General features: G+C 37.5%; 1 protein-coding gene across 1 annotated transcript in view; it reads left to right on the forward strand.

The window, feature by feature from the left end:
* Positions 1 to 21,990, forward strand: part of sema5bb (sema domain, seven thrombospondin repeats (type 1 and type 1-like), transmembrane domain (TM) and short cytoplasmic domain, (semaphorin) 5Bb) — a 58,739-nt gene that overhangs the window by 19,749 nt on the left and 17,000 nt on the right. The window contains exons 3-9 of the mRNA XM_073870695.1: positions 10,723 to 10,949; positions 11,771 to 11,870; positions 11,953 to 11,998; positions 19,513 to 19,575; positions 19,668 to 19,980; positions 21,224 to 21,509; positions 21,689 to 21,824. Coding sequence (XP_073726796.1) covers positions 10,769 to 10,949; positions 11,771 to 11,870; positions 11,953 to 11,998; positions 19,513 to 19,575; positions 19,668 to 19,980; positions 21,224 to 21,509; positions 21,689 to 21,824 — 1,125 coding nt within the window. The 5' untranslated portion in view covers positions 10,723 to 10,768. The remainder of the gene's footprint in view (positions 1 to 10,722; positions 10,950 to 11,770; positions 11,871 to 11,952; positions 11,999 to 19,512; positions 19,576 to 19,667; positions 19,981 to 21,223; positions 21,510 to 21,688; positions 21,825 to 21,990) is intronic.

A 21,990-nucleotide genomic window follows, 5' to 3' on the forward strand; every position in this document is an offset into this window, starting at 1 on the left:
CTAGAAAATCTAAACTATCATAATAAATAAAATTTAAAGCGATAGTTCACCCAAAAATGTTTTAACAAACTGGTTTTTGCTACTGTACCTTTAAGGTTTTCATATTTAAATGATTATGATTGTCAAACCTTCATATTCCGGCATAATTCATCAGGGTGGGTCAAGTTATGGTTGTGATGTCATCAATTTTTTTGTAGTACTATAAAACTAGTGTCAAAAATGGCCTAGGTGTGTGACTTTGAATTGAAAATATTTGAATGTCTCTGCATAAGTATGTTTGTAACCTGTTCATGACCCCTATTCACTTCCATCCATAGTATTATTTTTTCCTACTATGGAAGTAAATGAGGCTCAAGATTGGTTTGGTTACAAACATTCCTCAAAATATCTTCCTTTGTGTTCATCAGCACAAATAAATGTATCCAGGTTTGTAACAACATGAGATTGAAAAAACGATTTTTGGTGAACTATCCCTTTAAGGTTCTGAAAACTTTAGTCTACGTGTGCACATCATTGTCCATTATTGAAAGGCAGCTGTTGATGTACAGCGATAAACAAATATGCAAATATATTATACGCAGCTGTGTCCTGGTATTGTATTGTATTCAAAGCCTTCAAAGTTAATTTAAACGTTCGCTTTCATCTGCTTTAGTTTCATTAATACACAGATTTATGTGATCATACACTGTTTGGGCAGATGCTTCCATCAGACTTTCTTTACGGCACAAAGGAACTAAAGATATTCAGAGAAAATGAGAAGATTGAGAGAAAAACGAGTGAAACGTGAAAGGAGTGAGGATGGACGCGGTGAAAGGCTCGTCTTGTTGCCGTGCTGTTTAAGATTCTGTCCGGTGCGCGAGTCCTCGGTCAGGGCTGAACGAGAGCGCTCGGCTTTGGCGCACGACCACGTGCTCGCTCACAACGGCTGTGTCGCTCAACGGACTTCATTCACGTGCTAAAGAGCCTTCGCTTTGGCAGATAGTTGGCCGGTCGCACAGAGCGGCCTTTCACACTGAGACGGTGAAGAAGTGGAAGTCGTGTAAAAAATAACATCTAAAAGAAACTGTTTCAGAGATACAACAAATATCTGTGAAAACATGGTTTTTCTGAACTTGGTTTTCGTTTTGGATGGCCGGGTTGGCGTGATGGTCGGCTGACTTGCTTTTGAGTTCAAAGATCCAGAGTAGGGCTACAGTTCATTCTGGGTATCTGTTTTGGGGATAAAGGTTTTGGTTGTCTGACCCCTTTTTAGGGCTCTGGGGAATTGAAAGTGGCCAAGCTGTCTTGGGCAAAAGTGAGATATTATCTAGTTTTTAGGGCAATGAAAATGTTTTTTTTTTTTGATCAGGTATCTTCATCAGAGAATTTGGCAAATTAGCTGTTTATGCTTGTTAGATTTTCAATCTGGTACACAACACATGACAGTACAAGCTTGTCACACTGTGCATTTACAATCTGACATTTTCGTGTTATTCTTGTATATGTTTAGGGGTCTAGAACAAATTTCCATTAAAGTATTTTAAAGTAAACCTATAATGGTTCTGAGATAGTATAGATAGTTCATCGAACGCATGTGTGTTGTCATGGTTAGAACAGATGTGTTAAAAACAACACAATCAGTGTTAGTTTAGGCACAACACACTAAAGGAGGTCGCACACGGACGCGCAGCTCAGCGCCGCGGGATGCGTCGAGTCCCGTCTAGGACAACTCGGAGGTATTGTAAACCGGAAGTGCACATTAAATAGCGTGAGCTTAGTCAGATAGCATCTACTTCAAAATATACATTAGCAGCCAATGTTCATCGTTAATGATTTGGGACAAATATGATGTCATTTAATGTTAAACTATGTGCCGCTCTGTGGCGTGACAGGGATTTAAGCAACTTCCTGAGTCAAAGCTGGGCGCCGCGGACAGGCGTCACCTGTCGGCACCGGGGTGCGTATACTCATAGAAAACAATGTGTTCGATTAATGTAAAACGGCGCTGAGCTGCGTGTCTGGTGTGAAACCCCCTTAAATGCGTTGTCCCAGAATCCACACATCTCTGTCTTTAACACAACTTGTGTTATATTTTAACACAAAATCAACACAAAATAATACATAATGTGTTAAAAGCTTAACACACAAAGATGTGTAAATCCTTTTTAAGAGTGGCGCGCCTTAAACGAAGTGAGCTTCCGGTCCGTTGTGGCCTTGCACACACTGCATATTAATTCGGTTGTCACTTCACTTTTTAATCCTGTTCTGTACACACACAGTTCAGTAATTTACGGGACTGACAACCACATTATACAACCGAAATGACTCTCTCAAAATGCAGGAAGTGACCATCTTTACATTTTTTTTTACAGAAACTCTGCATAGTGTGTACATAATCGAACTGAACAACTAGTTGTTGAAGTATTTAAACGTGCATCATGGATATGTCATGAAAAAATAAATGCCTATAAAGGGAAAAAAGTCTTATGGGCGGTGCAAAAAATGGCAGAGGGACGAGCGTTTGCTTTCCAGTGTTGCCAGATCTTGCACAAAAAAAATTTGCGAACAAGAAAAATAAACGGAAATAAATTGAAATGCTTTACCTCAAAGATCAAAATATTGGGACCGGCACCTTCACACTTTAATAATATCAAAATTTGATTGCTTCATGAGCCAAAAGCCATAAACGGTTAAGCTCCACAACGGTATGTAAGCAAAAAAAAGACATGGCAACACTACAAGACAAATGCGTACAACACACAACGCCAAGAAGGAGGTTTATTGCAAAACATAACGCTGTAATATTATTTTGGTCAAAGCTGAATGATAAACACGCGAGACAGCAGAACGTTGCTATTGTTACCTCTGTGTCAATGATCGCATTTTCCGGAGTGAGAAGCTTTATTTGGGGATTTACTCCCGCATTTTAATGTGGTTGTCACTCCCGAAAGTTTGTCTGTCTGGCTAGTGGCTAAACTGATCTCGGAACAAATACTTTGTCGAAAATAAAAAATTTGGTTGGTTAAAGAAGAGAGGAGACGACGAGCATCTACTGCTGAAACCTTAGGTCTATAGATGGTTTCATCGGACACACTTGTGGTGACGCGATTACGCATCTGAGCGGAACTTAACCTCCGGTCTTTGTAGGTTTAATGGTCTGACTAGTTGCTAAACTGAACTCTGGAACAAGTACCTTATTGAAAATAACAAATGTTTTGGTTTGCTAAAAATGAGGGAAGGCGGTGATCATGGATTACCGCTATTTGATTGGAGGTTTGGCAGCCGATATGTATTATTAACATAATATAGTACACATTTCACACAGTAACGTTAGCTCAGTGTCGTTTTTAATACGCTTTAGCTATGATTTGAATTAAGGTAATCTACTTGTTGTTTATTTTGCTTATTATCAGAAATAAACTACTCTAAAAGGACTATATTATTGTTATTTATTCTTAGCTGAGTTTACCGGATGTTACGTGTGTTCCACGAAAGCCGTTTGTTTATGTTGTTACTGCTATACATTTTTACACTTCAAGAACTTTTGCAAAGTAGGAAGCCAAACTTAATAGTGTTTAGATGCGATTATTCTGTAACATCTGGACTGGATTGAAGGCTCCAGCTGTCTCGGCGTACCTGAGTTCACCTTGAAACATCTCTGGTGATTTCAGCTACATATTTTCGCTTTTCTTGTCTTTCTCACTCTTGCCTGGATCAGTACCCAGCAAGCAATTTTGGCTAAAACCAGGCTAAATTTGGGCTGTCAGTGAAAGTCTAAAAGACGTCTACCATAGCCCAAGAAAACATGATACGTATAGTTTTAAAACAAATGAAAGCAAACACCTTGCACACCTGTTGACTTTGCATATATGTTGGAATATCATACATCTTCAAGTTATTTTGGCAAAAATGTCATGTAACCAAATTCAAGGTTATTCAGGGTAGTAGTGGGTTACTTAACTGGACTATATTGAGTCTATAGTTAGCTGTCATTTCAATGTCTCGGGTTTTGCTTGCTGAATAGTTACATTCCATTACCCTTCATAATTGTGCAAATTGAAATTGGGAGTTGAAAATTGGCCTAACCCTTACGAAAATTAACCATGGTTTTACTACAAAAAAACATATTTTTTTGTTTTATCTGTAGTAAAACCATGGTTTATTTTCACAAGGGTTAGGTCACAAAATAACTGGTTTTGACAGCCATGGTTTTCAAAAACCATACACTATAATTTTTTACACATTGTTTTGTGTTATCCTACTTTTTAAACACATTTTGTGTCATTTCGTTTTGATTTTGTGTTCAAATAAATTAAAGGGACAACACAATGTAGAGTGTAGTTAAACCATGGTTAGTGTAGTAAAACCATAGTTTTGCTGATAGTAATCAATACACCAAAAACCATGGTTCCTACACTTTTAACGCAATTAAACCATGGTTACTTTTTGTAAGGGAATAGAAACACGTCAATTTCGCAAAACTCCCAAACAGTATATTACAAAAGTTTTTGCACCCACATGAGGTGGTTTTTCAAGCTTTTTATAAGGTAATACGTTGCGAAACTACAATCTGCTTTGCTAAAAAAAATTGGCTAGCGCAGTGGCTGCGATATACGTAAACCTACCAACATCAATCGCCATGAGCATTGGAATAACTTATCGCAAGAGGAAAAAATTACTTTTCAATCCCATAACATCGCTTAATGAAAACGGCGTCATTTCGCAATAGTTTTTTATTGATATTTAGAGAATATTGCAAAAGTTTTGCGCAAATCTGTAACCAGGCTAGTGTTTTGATGTTGCAGGGCTTGTAAAGCATTAAGACTGTGTTTATCTGTGACCTTATACTACAGATTAGCATTGAGTCTTGTGTTTATAGCAGACATTTTCATGGATTAGTTGCCTTTCGCTAATGTGCTCAAGAAAAGCCTCTGAGATCAAAAAGGGAATTTCGGTGGAATTTAGCTCTACACCCTTCATATTTGCCATCATTATTCATGTTACACGCAAAACTTCAAGGGGTTCATCATTGAATCATTGCATAAGCTATGATTGTAACATTTTAACCCAACCGTCAGTATACCCAACCATTGTAAGTATATGTGGCAAGACAAAATTAGAAATGTAATATAGCATTATTGTGAAATATTAGAATACCCTTATGAAAAACTCAAAACAAAACTCAAAAAAAATCTGGTATACTAACACGCATTCTTTGAATTTTTCAGTCACAATCTAAATTAGTTAGATAAGTTTATAACTCTCAATGACCCTGTACTAAGATAAGAGTTGTGTGTGATTGTTGTTTGTGTTTATGTATGACTTGGCAACAAACTTTGACCTCATTTATTCACTCCTCTTTTCATATCTCATCTATTAACCCAGCAGTAATGGGTCCAGACGGGTCGGCCCACCTAGTCTATCCATTGTCTGACCCTGGACTCCCTTTGGGTATATTTGTCATTGCCATCACTGGCTTTCACGGCCCTCACTCACTCTCTCGCTCTATGTCAGCACTGATGAGACTAAGAAGGTGGGCATGAATAGGATGAATATGGGGGTATTAGGGGGATTTGGGGGATTGAAGGGTCTTTTGCTATTGAGTTGCATTAGACACGGTTGGCGCTGAGCTGTCCGCTGCACCACGTCGTACCCGGAGCCAAAAAAGAGCAACAGTCTGCCGGCATGAAATCTGTGCCCGCCAAATAATGTTTATGCGTTTATACTGATAAAAAATTCAATATGCACTTTGAATGCAATTTAAGTCGCTTTAGATGAAATCAGTACACACAGGAAGTGTAAAATCGACATAATTTTGTGAATGACAGGTGTTTAGATTCTGTGTATATCTTTGAAGTTTTCTGCAAAGTTCTGCGTGTCCATATGGGCCTGTTGTAAAACATCAGACCGGACGATGTTTGCCGTGTGTTTAAGTAAAACCAAGACAGATGCTTCATTGGTTTCAGTGGGACGTCAGGAAGTGTATGTTTAAGTGTGATTAAGCATGTGTTTTTACATGTGTGTGTTTACCAGAGGGCTAACAGGGAAGTTTGTGTTAACTTAAAACTACATCAGGCTTATGTAAGATCTCAGATGAGTGTTTACATGATGATTTTAGCTGTGCTGCCACACGTCTAATGGAAAGATTAACTATCAGAGGTCTGTAAGGTCCTGGCGGGACACCGCAGGATCCTGTTGATTTTCATGACGAGCTGTGAGTTTATTCAAAACCTCTTTCTCTGAAGTTTATTGGCCTGTTGTTTCATGAATGCATACGCTCCTCCTCATCTGATGGTTATACCAAAATCAATGTCATGTTTTAGAAATGCATTGATTGTATTAAAACAGCCACAGGTTTTGGATGAGCTCCAGTCATCTGCACTATCACTGATGAGAGAAGAGAACTGAAGGTTAGAAATAAGAAAAATAACACATTGACAGGAGACTACAGGAGAAAAACAAAGACATCTCTCAGCTTTCCTGTTATAATGTATATGGCTGTTTTCTTAAATATCTGTCGGTCTGATTATATGTCTGTCTGACTTGAAAAGTAATTGTTTGATTATCTAGCTGTTGGTCTGTCTGATATCTGTCTGTCTGTATGTATGTCTGATTATCTGTCTGTCTAATTATCTGTCTGTCTGTGTGATTGATTGATTGATTGATTGTCTGTCTGTCTGTCTAATTATCTGTCTAGTTATCTGTTTGTCTGTCTAACTATCTGTCTGATTATCTGTCTGACTGTCTTTCTAATTATCTGTCTCTGACTGTCTAATTGTCTGTCTGATTATCTGTCTGTCTGTCTGTCTGTCTTTCTATTTATCTGTCTCTATCTGTCTGTCTGTCTGTCTGTCTGAATATCTGTCTGTCTGATTATCTGTCAAATTGTCTGTCTGTCTGTCTGTCTGTCTGTCTGTCTGTCTGCATATCTGTCTGCATATCTGTCTATTGTTTGTCTGTCTGATTATCTGTCTGTCTGTCTGACTGACTGACTATCTGTCTTTCTAATAATCTACCTGTTGAATTGTCTGTGAGTCTGATTATCTGTCTGTCTGTCTAATTATCTGTCTGTCTGATTATCTGTCTATTTGTCTGGTTATCTGTCTGCATGTCTTATTATCTGTGTGTTTCTTGCTGTCTGTCTGTCTGTCTGTGTGTCTGTCTGTCTGTCTGTCTGTCTGTCTGTCTAATTATATGTCTGATTATCTATCTGCCTGTCTGATTATCTGTCTATATGTCTGATTATCGGTCTATATGTCTGATTATCTGTCTGCCTGTCTTATTATTTATGTGTTTCTAACTGTCTGTCTGTTTAATTATCTGTTTAATTGTCTGTTTGTCTGACTAATTATCTGTCTGATTATCTATCTGCCTGTCTTATGTATGTGTTTCTAACTGTCTGTCTGTTTAATTATCTGTTTAATTGTCTGTCTGTCTGTCTGACTAATTATCTGTCTGCCTGTCTTATTATCTGTGTGTTACTAACTGTCTGTATGTCTGATTATCTGTCTGTCTAATTATCTGTCTGTCTGATTGATTGATTGATTGATTGATTGTCTGTCTGTCTGTCTAATTATCTGTCTAGTTATCTGTTTGTCTGTCTAACTATCTGTCTGATTATCTGTCTGTCTGTCTGTCTGTCTTTCTAATTATCTGTCTCTGACTGTCTAATTGTCTGTCTGATTATCTGTCTTTCTAATTATCTGTCTCTGTCTGTCTAATTGTCTGTCTGATTATCTGTCTGTCTGTCTGTCTGTCTGTCTGATTATCTGTCTTTTAACTTATCTGTCTCTATCTGTCTGTCTGAATATCTGTCTGTCTGATTATCTGTCAAATTGTATATGTCTGTCTGTCTGTCTGTCTGCATATCTGTCTGTCTGATTATCTTTCAAATTGTTTGTCTGTCTGATTATCTGTCTGTCTGTCTGACTGACTGATTATCTGTCTTTCTAATAATCTACCTGTTGAATTGTCTGTGAGTCTGATTATCTGTCTGTCTGTCTAATTATCTGTCTGTCTAATTATATGTCTGATTATCTATCCGCCTGTCTGATTATCTGTCTATATGTCTGATTATCTGTCTAAATGTCTGATTATCTGTCTATATGTCTGATTATCTGTCTGCCTGTCTTATTATTTATGTGTTTCTAACTGTCTGTCTGTTTAATTATCTGTTTAATTGTCTGTTTGTCTGACTAATTATCTGTCTGATTATCTATCTGCCTGTCTGTTTATCTGTCTGATTATCTGTCTGCCTGTCTTATTATTTATGTGTTTCTAACTGTCTGTCTGTTTAATTATCTGTTTAATTGTCTGTTTGTCTGACTAATTATCCGTCTGATTATCTATCTGCCTGTCTGATTATCTGTCTGCCTGTCTTATTTATGTGTGTGTTACTAACTGTCTGTATGTTTTATTATCTGTCTGATTATCTATCTGTCAGGCTATGTTTACATTAATGCGTTTATCCTTTAAAACGCGTTACTTTTGCTACGTTTACGCCTTTCATCTACACTACATCACCGTTTTCGACCCTCATAAACGGATTCGTTCGCAAACGCTGAAGACCCTGTTTTAGTTTGAGAACTCAGACGTTGCTCTGAGTGTAAATGAACGTAGACGGAGTCTTATGTAAACGAACAGCTGATGTTAACGTGACAGCGCATCATTTTCAATGAAAAAATATTTTTATTCAGGTAAATGGAGGTTTGCAACGGAGGTTTTGCCAAAAATAGTAGGCTAAACATCTACCAACCAGCTATTATAAACGCTATATCGGATTGTTTTAACATGCATCCTTATAGATAATGACAATGTCTGTTTTATATTAATGTTTGAGTATTGTTGGGTTTAATGTGTTTATGTTTTGTTTAAATTTAGTTAGCTTACGAAAGATAGACTGTAATTTTAAACGCCATATAGGGCGTTGCAAAGGCCAATATGAAGGGAGAATTGTAATGGGTCAGACATTATTTTCCAGTTTAATGTAAGTTTTGTTTGCTACTTTAAAATGAATTTCGTTTCAGATAAATTGTCTCTTAATTTTAATCGATGTTTTGTTGATAAGTTTTGTGAATATAAATTAATAAAAACAATAAACTCAACGTCATTAATATAATGCTTGTTTAGGCGCTTGCGCTTTTATTTGTGTGTTGCCACCGGAGGACGTGCACAGACCTCGCACACTTATAAAAATTAATGCAATAAGCATTTCGGGTAGGCTAAAGCAACACTTCACCTCTTACTATGTTTGATTGAAGTTTGCATTTGCTGAAATTTATTTTTGCTTTAAGTTTGCTATACTGTTTAGTACTGTTTACTTGAATGCTTTCTTTTTAAATCATAAAGACCTTTCTGTTTAGTTATAAAATCAAAATTAGCCTATTAATCATATTAATATGTTGTAGGGGGGATAGAACAGTATAAGTGTTTATGTTTTGTTTAAATTTAGTTAGCTTACGAAAGATAGACTGTAATTTAAAACGCCATATAGGCGTTGTAAAGGCCAATATGAAGGGAGAATTGTAATGGGTCAGACATTATTTTCCAGTTTAATGTAAGTTTTGTTTGCTACTTTAAAATGAATTTCGTTTCAGATAATTTGTCTTTTAATTTTAATCGATGTTTTGTTGATAAGTTTTGTGAATTTAAATTAATAAAAACAATAAACCCAACGTCATTAATATATAATGCTCGTTTAGGCGCTTGCACTTTTAGCTAACCTTATTCTGTGTTGCTAGCGGAGGACGTGCACGGACCTCGCACACTTTTAAAAATTAATGCAATAAGCATTTCTGATAGGCTAAAGCAATACTTCACCTCTTACTATGTTTGATTAAAGTTCGCTACTGTTTAGTACTGTTCACTTGAATGCTTTCTTTTTAAATCATAAAGACCTTTCTGTTTAGTTATAAAATCAAAATTAACCTATTAATCATATTAATATGTTGTAGGGGGGAGATAGAACAGTATAAGACTTTCCCAAACACATTTCTATAGGTTCAAAAATAGTGTCTGTTATAGTTGCCAGCAAAGGACCCATGTATGACTTTTTGTCAATATCGCACACCCCCTAGGCTGCGTAAACGCGCAAAGGTAAGCTATTATTAGAGTAATAAGTTATTTTACACTTTTATGCGCATGCCCAGTTACATGATTGGTCATGTTTCATGCGTTTATGGTGGTGTATAGTGTGGATGAAGATTCTTTTTAAAATGCCAGTATAAACGAGGATCGTTTTCATTTTAAAATGCCGTTTTAAAACGCAAATGCTCTAATGTAAACATGGCCTCAGTCTGATTATCTGTTTGTCTGCCTGTCTGATAATCTGTGTGTTTTTACTCATCTGTCTGTCTGATTATCTGTCTTATTATTTATGTGTTTCTAACTGTCTGTCTGTCTAATTATCTGTCTGATAATTTATTTGTCTGTCTGTCTGCCTTTCTGATTATCTGTGGGTTTCTAACTGTTTATGTCTGTTTGATTATCTGTCTGTCCATCTGTTTATCATGTTGTCTTTTTGTTTGATTGTTAACATTTGTCTGTTTAGTTACAGTTTTGGAGAAGCTTCTCAGAATTTTGTAGTTTCCGTAGTTTACAGATTGTTTTGAAATGGTTCATTTACGGTCATGCTGGCCTTTGGGAAAACTCTTTGTTCAAAAATAGAATCGGACACAATTTTATCATTATTAGCTAATGTCTCATATAATAAACTTTGTCTTTAAAATCATCATCTCTCTTCAGGACCCTTGCCTCATTCCAAAGTACAAGAGTGCCTGATGCGGTAACCATGACAACATCGCCGCCACAGATGGAGCGACTGTGCTTCACAGGACTATTAGTACACCTTGTCCTGCTATCTTTCGTCACATCACAGACCTCATCATCTTCACCGACCTTTGACCCCAAGTCTTTGCCCTCTCTACCTGAAGAGTGTCAGAGAAAAATGCACCCGGTTACGTCCTACACAGGTGGGTGTAAAATACCTCATTCTTCTCCGCCCTTTATATCACTCACATTCAAAGTCTACAATCTGAGCTTTTAAGATCTTTTCCCAAAACATCTTGCTTTTTTTGTTCTGCATAATCAGATTTTTTTACTGTCAACCAAACCCCAGTAAAACCAGCAAACTATATCTGTTCTAAGGTTGAAACTAGTCAGCTGTCAGCCTTAACAGTCAAACCCGTGTGTTTTCAGCAGGTTTGAGCATCTGCTGTTCAGATGTAAAGGTCTAACACAGCTGTGTGTAATGTCAGGATAAAGCAGATGTTGAAGCTTACTGCTATATAAGCAGAAACACAAGCTGCTTTGTGTGTTATACCACTAAAACCTTAACAGCTTTGCTAGACTATGTTGTAGACATAGTGTCTAATGTGAGCATTTGTGAATTAAAGCAAAACCGAGGCAGATGTACCTATACACCTTATTTAGTCTGCCGCCATGTTGATTTCAAACAGAGGCTGTGAGGGATGGATGTCCAGAGCGTGCGCTTTAAACCTATTGTTTGTATCAGGATGCTGGTCATTCAGCCATCAAAACAGAAAATACATAGTTTTTAAAATGTATACAGTAACGAAGATAACCCAGGGTTGGGCACATTGTGAAAAGCCCTATTAAGAGTTGTGTGTCAATGATTTTTGGGTAATGCAGTCTGTGCTACTAAAACAGTGTGTGCAAAAAACCCGATAAAATGCTTTTTAATTCTCATTGGATTTCCCTCCTGTGCTTACATCTGTCAACGCTGCTGTCTCACCGCTAACTGTGGTGTGTGCTCTGATCTTCTGTTCTGTAGCTCTGAGCCCGTGGATGTTTTCTTTCTCGCTACCTGGAGTGAACGATTACTCGCCCCTCACGCTTGACCTCTCCAGAAACCAGCTGATAGTTGGAGCCAGGTAATACATAGACACAACGCACACATACAAGGTTACCTCATCTAATGTGTCTGTCATACCTAAAACATCTTTTTCTGTGTAGAAACCATCTCTTCAGGCTGAGTCTGAGCAATGTCTCTCTCCTGCAGGTACGATATCTCTCTCTCTCTCTCCATATTCTCCTATCCGTATGTGAATGCAGTCATCCTCATTTGGAAATGGATATGAAGCAGCTGTTTAGATCTACTCATACCAGACACACACATACAAAAACAATCACCTGTAGCACCACAAGTCGCTTTGGATAAAAGCGTCAATAAAAATGCTTAAATGTAATGTTGGTATTGACGCATACACCTGTGTTGTTCGTATGCAGCTCAACAGTATTATCCTGATTCAACCCTGGACCACAAAACCAGTCTTAAAAGGATAGTTCACCCAAAAATGAAAATATTGTCATTAATGACTCACCCTCATGTCGTTCCAAACTCGTAAGACCTCCTTAAACACAGTTTAAGACGTTTAAGATTTAGTCTGAGAGCTTTCAGACCCTCCATTGAAAATCTATGTACGGTATACTGTCCATGTCCAGAAAGGTAATAAAAACATCATCAAAGTAGTCCATGTGGACATCAGTGGGTCAGTTAGAATGTGTTAAAGCATCCAAAATACATTTTGGTCCAAAAAAAAAAAAAATTACGACTTTATTCAGCATTGTTTTCTCTTCCGGTTCTGTTGTGAACCGCGTGCACGAGACTGCAGTGACGCTGCTGACATATGACGCTGCTGATGTACGACGCTGCTGACGTGTTATCTGGTGTGCCCCAGCTTTTTTTTTTGGCGCTCGAGCTTTGTTTACAGTCTGAGGGAAACACGTCATCCGCATCACTGCAGTCACGTGACTTTAATCTCGCGCATGCGCTTCACAACAGATGCGGAAGAGAAGACAATGCTGCATAAATTTTTGTTATTTTTGGACCAAAACGTATTTTCGATGCCTCAACAAATTCTAACTGACCCACTGATGTCCACATGGACTACTTTGATGATGTTTTTATTACCTTTCTAGACATGGACAGTATACCGTACATAGATTTTCAATAGAGGGTCAGAAAGCTCTCAAACTAAATCTAAAACATCTAAAACTGTTTTCCAAAGATGAACGGAGGTCTTACAAGTTTGGAATGACATGAGGGTGAGTCATTAATGATATTATTTTCATTTTTGGGTACACTATCCCTTTAAGTCACACAGGTATATATGTAGCAATTGCCAACCATAAAATTATAATTTTTTTAAATGCCAAAAATCATAAGGATATTAAGTAAAGATCAAGATTACCATAAATATATCCAAAATGTATCTATCATTAGTAATATGTGTTGCTAAGGACTTCATTTGGACAACTTTAAAGGCGATTTTCTCAATATATTTTTTTTGTATCCTCAGATTCCAGTTATTTCAAGTAGTTAATAGTATCTCAGCCAAATATTGGAAAAGCTTATTTATTCAGCTTTCCGGTGATGTGTAAATCTAACTTTTAGAAATTACCCTTTCAAATACTTTGAAATAGACAAATAGTTTGCATCGACAAAGCGGTTTATTAAGGTTAATTCAGATTTTTCACCCTGTGGTTTTATTTTCATGAAAGTAAAGCACATTTGCCCCTCAAATTCTCACAAAAAACTCATATACCTTTTCATTACAGTAGAATAAAAAATATTTTTAATATTGCACATAAAAAATATTACTTCCTTTAACTTATGGTGGTCTTCATCATTGTATTACAGCAATGAGAAACAGCACTGAAAATCATTGGCGGCCAATGACTTCTCTTTTAAAATATGTGTTCGTTGTGTCATGTGAACCTATGTGCCTCATGTCAAAATAAGTGCCTGCTGCACACGCGTCGAAAGTGTTTATGATAAAAGGGACGCTCACATTCACAAAATACTCGCAAGACACTAACTTAACACTAAATTCTGATTACACATGAGATTAAGCAAGTATCTGGCAAACGTAAGCGTCTCTTTTATCATAAACCACTTTGAAGGGTCTGCACAAGCACGTATTTTGACATGACGCGTGATGCACATAGGTTCACATGGCGTGCTGAACACATATTTTGACATGATGAGGCACACACATAATGGGCTAAATACATGTTTTGACGAGCTTTGCATCGTGCGCCCTCGAAAGCAAAGTCACTGGCCGCTACTGCTGGGAATACTGGAAATAACAAAAACAATATAAAGTCTTGATGCATGATGTTAATAAGAACATTGGAGGGAAACTTTGGAAAAATTGTCCTGAAATATGCATAATAATATATGTTTATAAGTGTGGAAGAGATAATTTTTAAGTCTTGTGTCATGATGTTTGTGTTGGTTGCCAAAAAAATAGCAAACTTATCTGAAATAGGGTTTCAACTGGCATATATTTTACTTTGAAGAATGATTTGCTGCATGTGGGAATGGTGAGATACTTCTCCGTTTATGTGACATAACCATTGAAGGCTTTGAGGTGTTGTGTGATATTTAAGAGGGACTTCACTGGAGCCTGTGAAAGACCCTGCCGGCGAACTATCCAAACGTTCACGGTAAACGTAAGAGGGTTTCAAGCCTGGGGACAGATCTCACAGGAATCTGTCAGAATCCAGTGATTTAGGGTGATCTCGTGACCCTGTGTCCACAAGAGTGACCCACGGTCACCCTTTTGAACACACACACACTCCTTTTACGATGCACTCCTGTATCTCTGTTCTGCAAAAGATCCCTTAAATTTCATTCAGGATTCACAGGATACATAGAAAAACGGCCCAGTGCATGAATATCGTAGATTCTCAAGGATGCTCGTAAATACTTAAGCAACCACTTTTATGTGTTTTAGAAAATCAGCCATGATATCAGTAAGTCAGATTGTGTGGTTGATTTATTATATTTAACCTGAAATCTTTTGGGTTAAATGAAGGGTCTGGTTTAGACAAGATCTAAGCAGACGCAGAGAGAGAGATAGAGAAAGCAGATAAGAGCGTTTTAGTCGAGGTGAAGGGACCGTGCCTGGTAGTGAAGATCTCAAGTGTGTTCGAGGAAAAACACAACCCCTCTCAGGATCCAGGGGTAAACAGATCTGACCCCTGACATTTCCATTCATCTTCTCTTCCAATGAAGCGTCTTTCATGTGTTGTTTAGTGAGGAACAGACAGATTGATTTTTGCTTTCTGAACTCTTGCTCTTGTGACGCTTAGCTTGCACAACAGTAAACAGAGCAGATGTTAGTTTTGTCCGAAATGTGTTTATTCGGCACCTTTTGTAGTTTGGTGTGTTTAGTCTGATATTTAACCTCTTACTAAGATGTTCCTGATAACTCAAGATTTTTGCTCGAATTAAAGTAAAAAATATTTTTTTTTAGGCTAAAGCAGCGGTTTTCAAACATTTTGCATTAAATAAAGAGCAAATAAAAACTTTTGCATGTCCTGCGTAGGAGATGTAAAGAGTTTTTATTTGCTCTTTATTTAATCAAAATGCAAAATGTTTGAAAACCACTGCTTTAGGCTAAAAAATAAATAAATGTTTTACTTTAATTCAAGCAAAAATCTTGAGTTATCAGCTACATCTTAGTAAAAGGTCAAATATCAGACTGCACACACCAAACTTCAAAAGGTGCTGAATAAACACACTTTTTTCCTGGAAAAAAAATCCAGAATGTCTCAGAAGAAATATCAATAGTGTCACAAACTGAGCTCAGATTTGCCAAGACAACACTCAAGTCAATATTATTGAAATCTCAAACATTTCTCATCAAATTTACACAAATCCGGATTATTTGACCTACCGTACTTTCCAGACTATAAATCGCTCCGGAGTATAAGTCGCATCATTCAAAAATTTGTCATGAAGACGAAATAACATCTAAGTTGTAGTGGACTATACATCGCATTTATTTAGAAAATTATTTCTCAAAATCCAAGTCGAAGAACAGACATTTAATCTGGAAATGCAAATTATTCAACTAAACAATAGCACTTAGAACAGCAAGCTGGAAAGGTGTCTGTACGTTAAAGTAATATTATCATTTATTTACACGATACACAATAGCATACAGAACTTACCTGGAAGGCTGAATAGGCTAAATTAACCAAACAAGTGTCAAAATTAATTCATGCTGACTTACAAGGCGCACCTGACTATAAGACGCAGCACTAGCCAAATTATGAAAAAAAAAAAACGATTTATAGTAGAGAAAATATGGTATATAATCTACATAATTTTTTACAACCAAATACTTTTTACTTAACAATTGTCTCATTTGTTTATTTTTATATTTCTCATAAGCAATGTTAGGATAAATATGAAAAAAAAAACACTTGCGCAGTGTGATATATATTTAATGCAGTTGTGTACTTACATTATAGCAAAAGTTCCCAAGGATTTTTAGATTCCAGAGAAATTCCTGTTTTAAATAATGACTCGTCCCTTGTCTCCCTAGTCATTTTTGCCCTTTTAGTTATTTACAGTTTTTCTGAATTGCTAAAACACATTTTTAGAAACCATCACTCATTTTCTCAAAACCTAAAACACAAATCCCAATTTCAAACAAAATTTAAAGAACCCCTGACTCTTCCAGCAAAATCAAACAATTCCTTCAAAACCATTTCACTTGTACTCAAAATCAAACTAAGCTTTCAAATCATACACACATAAGTTTATAATATAAAACACTACAAAGCATCCATTAGACACTACCTTAAAAAATGGAAAACACAACATCCAGGACATCTGCTTACAGAAAAATACATGTTTATTGTACATAACAACACACTTGACAAATACTGTTAAAATCTATATTACTGTAATCACAAGTTTAGTTCAGTGAATATAGTGACTACTTTACTCTAAGTACTGCAAGTAATAGTAAGTTTTCAATATTACTGTAAGCAGCACTTGTATTTTGTAATAAGTCAGCAATCCAACTGCAAATTTTGCCAATTGCATCGTCTCTGGTGTCCTTTTCTTCCTCATACTCTTCATTTGCCTCTCAGACTGTTTCCAATTCACACAATTGGTAAAAATATAATTAGATGAAAGTGTCTGAAGAATTTTGAGTTACTCGATGATAACGGTGTTGTAGTTGTGTTCAACTTTTGCCTGCCTGTGTTTAGCATTTATAAAACAAGTGCATTGCAGTGTGAAATGTGTGTTTTAGTGAGAAGTTTGTGTTTAGAATTTTTAACAAATAGGTTTAGGCCACTATAAATTTGGTTTAGAGATTGGGTTTTAGTGTTTTAGCAATTCAGAAAAACTGTAATATCCGTGCTATCCTCAGTTTCCAGTTGTAGAAACTAGGGCAACACGATTGACAAACGCGAAAGTGGCGGTTATAAGAACTCGATCAAATCTTCTGAGCTTTGAAAAATAAACCACTGACCAATAACATTTCTCGTCTGACTTAATACATATGTATAATGTTCAAAACATTTTCTATGTCCTTGAAATAGGCATCACTTTCTTTAAGCAAAATCTAATTTCTTATTTCTTTCTTGTGATCTTGTGGCTAAATGTGAGGCGGATGTGTTGGTTTGTCAGCTGTAATGTGTGATTCTCTGGCTCTAAAACGTCCTCCAGCGCTGTTACTAATGTGGAAAGAGATTTAACGTGACCTCTCCATCTGTTCAGCATCCGTTGGAATTGTCACTATTGTTCATTTGGTGCCTTCAATAAGGGTCACGGCCAAAACAAATACACAATAGTGTGTGTGTGTGTGTGTGTGTGTGTGTGTGTGTGTGTGTGTGTGTGTGTGTGTGTGTGTGTGTGAGAGAGAGAGAGAGAGAGAGAGAGAGAGAGAGAGAGAGAGTCTGTGCTAGATCATTACTTGTAAGGTGATGACAACACAGATAAACATGACAAAGCAGTCTGTCAAAATTAAGAAAGAAACAGAGGAAGAGTCTTTAAAACAAATGAAACAACATGAACAATGACAGCTTACATCTTTGTACTTAAAATAATTTATTTTTAAATATTTATTTTTTATCTATCATGACTTCCAATCAGTTGTAAGTTGACTTATTTACAAATGCTTTTCCAATTGGTTTGACTAAATAATTGAGGAAAAAACAAACAAAAAGAACTTTAAGATCACCAGTGTTTCTTTAATGTGATGTTTACATAGATATACACTGCAAAAAATGATTTTCAAGAAAAAAAATCTTAGTATTTTTGTCTTATTTTCAGTAAAAATATCTAAAAAAAAAACTTAAATTAAGATGCTTTTTCTTGATGAGCAAAACGACCCAAGAAAATAAGTCTAGTTTTTAGACCAAAAGTATCAAATTTAAGTGATTTTGTGTATAAAACAAGCAAAAAGATCTGCCAATGGGGTAAGCAAAAAAATATTGAAAATTTTTTAAAACACTGAATTGAAGAAAAATTTGCTTACCCCATTGGCATATTTTTTTGCTTGTTTTATGCACAAAATCACTTGGTCTTAAAACAATTAATATTTTTTTGGGCTGTTTTGCTCATCAAGAAAAGGCATTTTAATTTAAGAATTTTTAGATATTTTTTACTGAAAACAAGACAAAAATACTAAGAATATTTTTTCTTGAAAATCATTTTTTGCAGTGTACTGTATTATTTTCATCTGCAGTATGATTGTATCAGCTGATAGATCCATGTGAATTCAAGACAGGATTGTATTTATGTATGTTTTGTTAGCTTGATTTCTTAAAGGATTAGTTTATTTTCTAAAAAGAAAAATCCGGATAATTTGCTCACCACCATGTCATCCAAAATGTTGATGTCTTTCTTTGTTCAGTGGAGAAGAAATTATGCTTTTTGAGGAAAACATTGCAGGATTTTTTTAATTTTAATGGACTTTAGTCCAACATTTAATACTTAACTCAACACTCAACAGTTTTTTTCAACAGAGTCCCAAAGGACTACAAACAATCCCAAACGAGGCACAAGGGTCCCATCCAGCAAAACGATTGTCATCTTTGACAAGAAAAACAACAAATATACACTTTCAAAGCACAACCTCTCGTCATGTAGATCCGGTCGTGATGCGCCAGCTGACCTCACGCAATACGTCATGACGTCAAGAGGTCACAGAAGACGAACGCGAAACTCCGCCCCAGTGTTTACAAGTGTGGTGAAAGAGGACCGTTCCTACGTTGTTGTATGTCAACTGATACTAATTAATGTCGTTGTGTCAGTTTATTGTTTAAAATGGTCCACAAATGTGCGTTTTATATATGTAACACGTGACCTCACTATACGTCACTACGCATTTACGTTAGGTCGCGCTGGACTGGACCTAGACGAAAAGTTGTGGTTTAAAAGTACATATTTTTTATTTTTATTGTCAAAAATGACAATCGTTTCGCTAGATAAGACCCTTATGCCTCGTTTGGGATCGTTTAGAGTCCTTTGAAACTCCGTTGAAAAAACTGTTAAGTGTTGAGTTAAGTATTAATTGTTGGTGTCTATTAAAGTCCATTAAAATGAGAAAAATCCTGCAATGTTCCTCAAAAAACATAATTTCTTCTGGACTGAACAAAGAAAGACATCAACATTTTGTATGACATGGTGGTGAGTAAATTATCTGGGTTTTTCTTTTAAGAAAATGGATTATTCCTTTAATGTTAATGATTTATTCACTGCAGGCCACTGAGTGGGGCGTCGATGCGAACACCAGGAGATCTTGTCAGAGCAAAGGAAAGACTGAGGTGGGGCGCAAGAAATGTGTTTTCTGGATGAATGTGTGCTATAAAGTGTATAAAATACGAAAATATCTCTTTCTTCCCTTTGGTCCTCATAGGATGAGTGTCAGAATTATGTTCGTGTCCTTCTGCTGAACGGCAGCCGCTTATTCACCTGCGGGACAAACGCTTTCATGCCCGTCTGCACGACTCGCTCCGTTACTGACATCGCAAACGTTTTGGATTCTGTCAGCGGAGTGGCTCGATGTCCCTACGACCCGCGGCACAACTCGACAGCTATGATAACCGAGAGCGGAGAGGTATACGCGGCCACGGTGACCGATTTCTCCAGCCGGGATCCGATTATTTACCGCAGTCTGGGGAATATGCCACCTCTGCGGACAGCCCAGTACAACTCCAAATGGCTTAATGGTAAATGATTTATGCCAGGCATGTCCACTCCTGCTCCTGGAGGGCCGGTGTCTCTGCAGAGTTTTATTCTAACCCTAATCAAACACACCTGATCCAGCTAATCAAGGTCTTACTAGGCAAACTAGATACTTTGAGGCAGGTGTGTTGAGGAGAGTTTTAGCTAAACTCTGCAGGACACCGGCCCTCCAGGACCGACTTTGGACACCCCTGATTTATGCAGATTAAAACAATTAGGAAAAAGAGTCATTTTAATTACAATACTGTATATAACTTTTTTTGTACTGTAATACAGCAAAAATATTGTAATTCTAATATTTAGACACTCCCTACTGGTCCCCTAGCCTGATTTTAGCTGGTTAAGCTGGTGTAGTAAGCTGGTTTTTAGAGGGGTTCTGGAAACTTTAGCTGGTCTAAGTAGCTGGAATAAAAGCCTGACAAAGCTGGTTAAGCTGGTCTTCCAGTTTAGTCAAGCTGGTGGGTCAGCTGGTTTTAGCTGGTGGGTCAGCTGACTCACCAGCTTAAACCAGCTTGACCAGGCTGGAAAGTTGGCCAAACTGGTTAGCTGGTCTTAGCTGGTTTAAGATGGAAGTAGCTGGTATAAGCTTGTCCTCCCAGCCAGGTCTTCCAGCCTAGTCAAGCTGGTGGGTCAGCTGGTCTCCAAGCCTGGTTTTAGCTGGTTAAGCAAGCTGGTTTAAGAGGGGTTTTGGACACTTTTTAGCTAGTCTTAGCTGGTCAGGCTTAAAGACCAGCTGACCCACCAACTGGGCTATGCTGGTTGGCTGGTCTTAGCTGGTTTATGATGGAAGTGGCTGGTATAAGCTTGCCCTTCCAGCCTGGTCAAGCTAGTGGGTTAGCTGTTTTCGGTTGGTGGGTCAGCTGGTCTCCAAGCCTGGTTTTAGCTGGTGTGGCAAGCTGGTTTTAGAGGAGTTTTGAACACTTTTTAGTTAGTCTTAGCTGGTCAGGTTTGAAGACCAGCTGACCCACCAGCTTGGCTATGCTGGTTGGCTGGTCTTAGTTGATTTAAGATGGAAGTAGCTGGTATAAGCTGGTCCTCCCAACCTGGCAAAGCTGGTCAAGCTGGTGAGTCAGCTGGTTTTAGCTGGTGGGTCAGCTGGTCTCCAAGCCTGACCAACTAAGACCAGCTTGACCGGCTAAAGAAGTTGAAAAACCCCTCAAGGTGGTCCTGTGACCATGTCTTTATTAGGATTATTGTTAGACGTCTCTCTTTCTCTCTCTGTCCCAGAGCCTCATTTTGTCTCGGCGTATGAGGTGGGCCGCTTCACCTACTTTTTTCTGAGGGAGAACGCTGTTGAACAGGATTGTGGGAAGACAGTCTTCTCTCGTGTAGCCCGCGTGTGTCAAAATGATGTCGGAGGTCGTTTTCTGCTGGAAGACACCTGGACCACCTTCATGAAAGCCCGACTGAACTGTTCTCGCTCTGGAGACGTTCCCTTCTACTACCATGAGCTCCAGAGCACCTTCTACCTCCCCGAGCAAGACCTCATTTATGGAGTCTTTACCACCAACATGTGAGTGAACCTTTGATGTTATTAAAAGCAGTCTCTTGACCGAAATGTTTTTCGTGATCTTAAATACCTTTTGATATAAAGGAAAATGTTTGAATGTTTTAAAAGCAGCCAGTTAAAGCTTAGACTAGATGGGATTTTTATTGCTGTCCCTGACTACATCTTCTCATTTCTTCTCACAGAAACAGCATTGCTGCATCAGCCGTGTGTGCGTTTAACCTCAGTGCCATTACACAGGCCTTTAATGGGCCGTTTCGTTATCAGGAGAACCCCCGGACCAGCTGGCTTTCCACTCCTAACCCCATCCCAAACTTTCAGGTAAAGAAGCGAAGTTGCTTTATGCTGAAGACCTGATGCTGTATTTTTAATGAGATGCTGTTTGTGTGCGTTTATAACGCTCATCTTCTGTTTCACATCATTTTATAATCTACTGATAGATGACTTGTTTATCACGCTTACCTCGCTGTGGCGTTCATAGAACAGG

Source organism: Misgurnus anguillicaudatus, chromosome 8, assembly GCF_027580225.2.
Source record: "Misgurnus anguillicaudatus chromosome 8, ASM2758022v2, whole genome shotgun sequence".
Taxonomy (NCBI): Eukaryota; Metazoa; Chordata; class Actinopteri; order Cypriniformes; family Cobitidae; genus Misgurnus; species Misgurnus anguillicaudatus.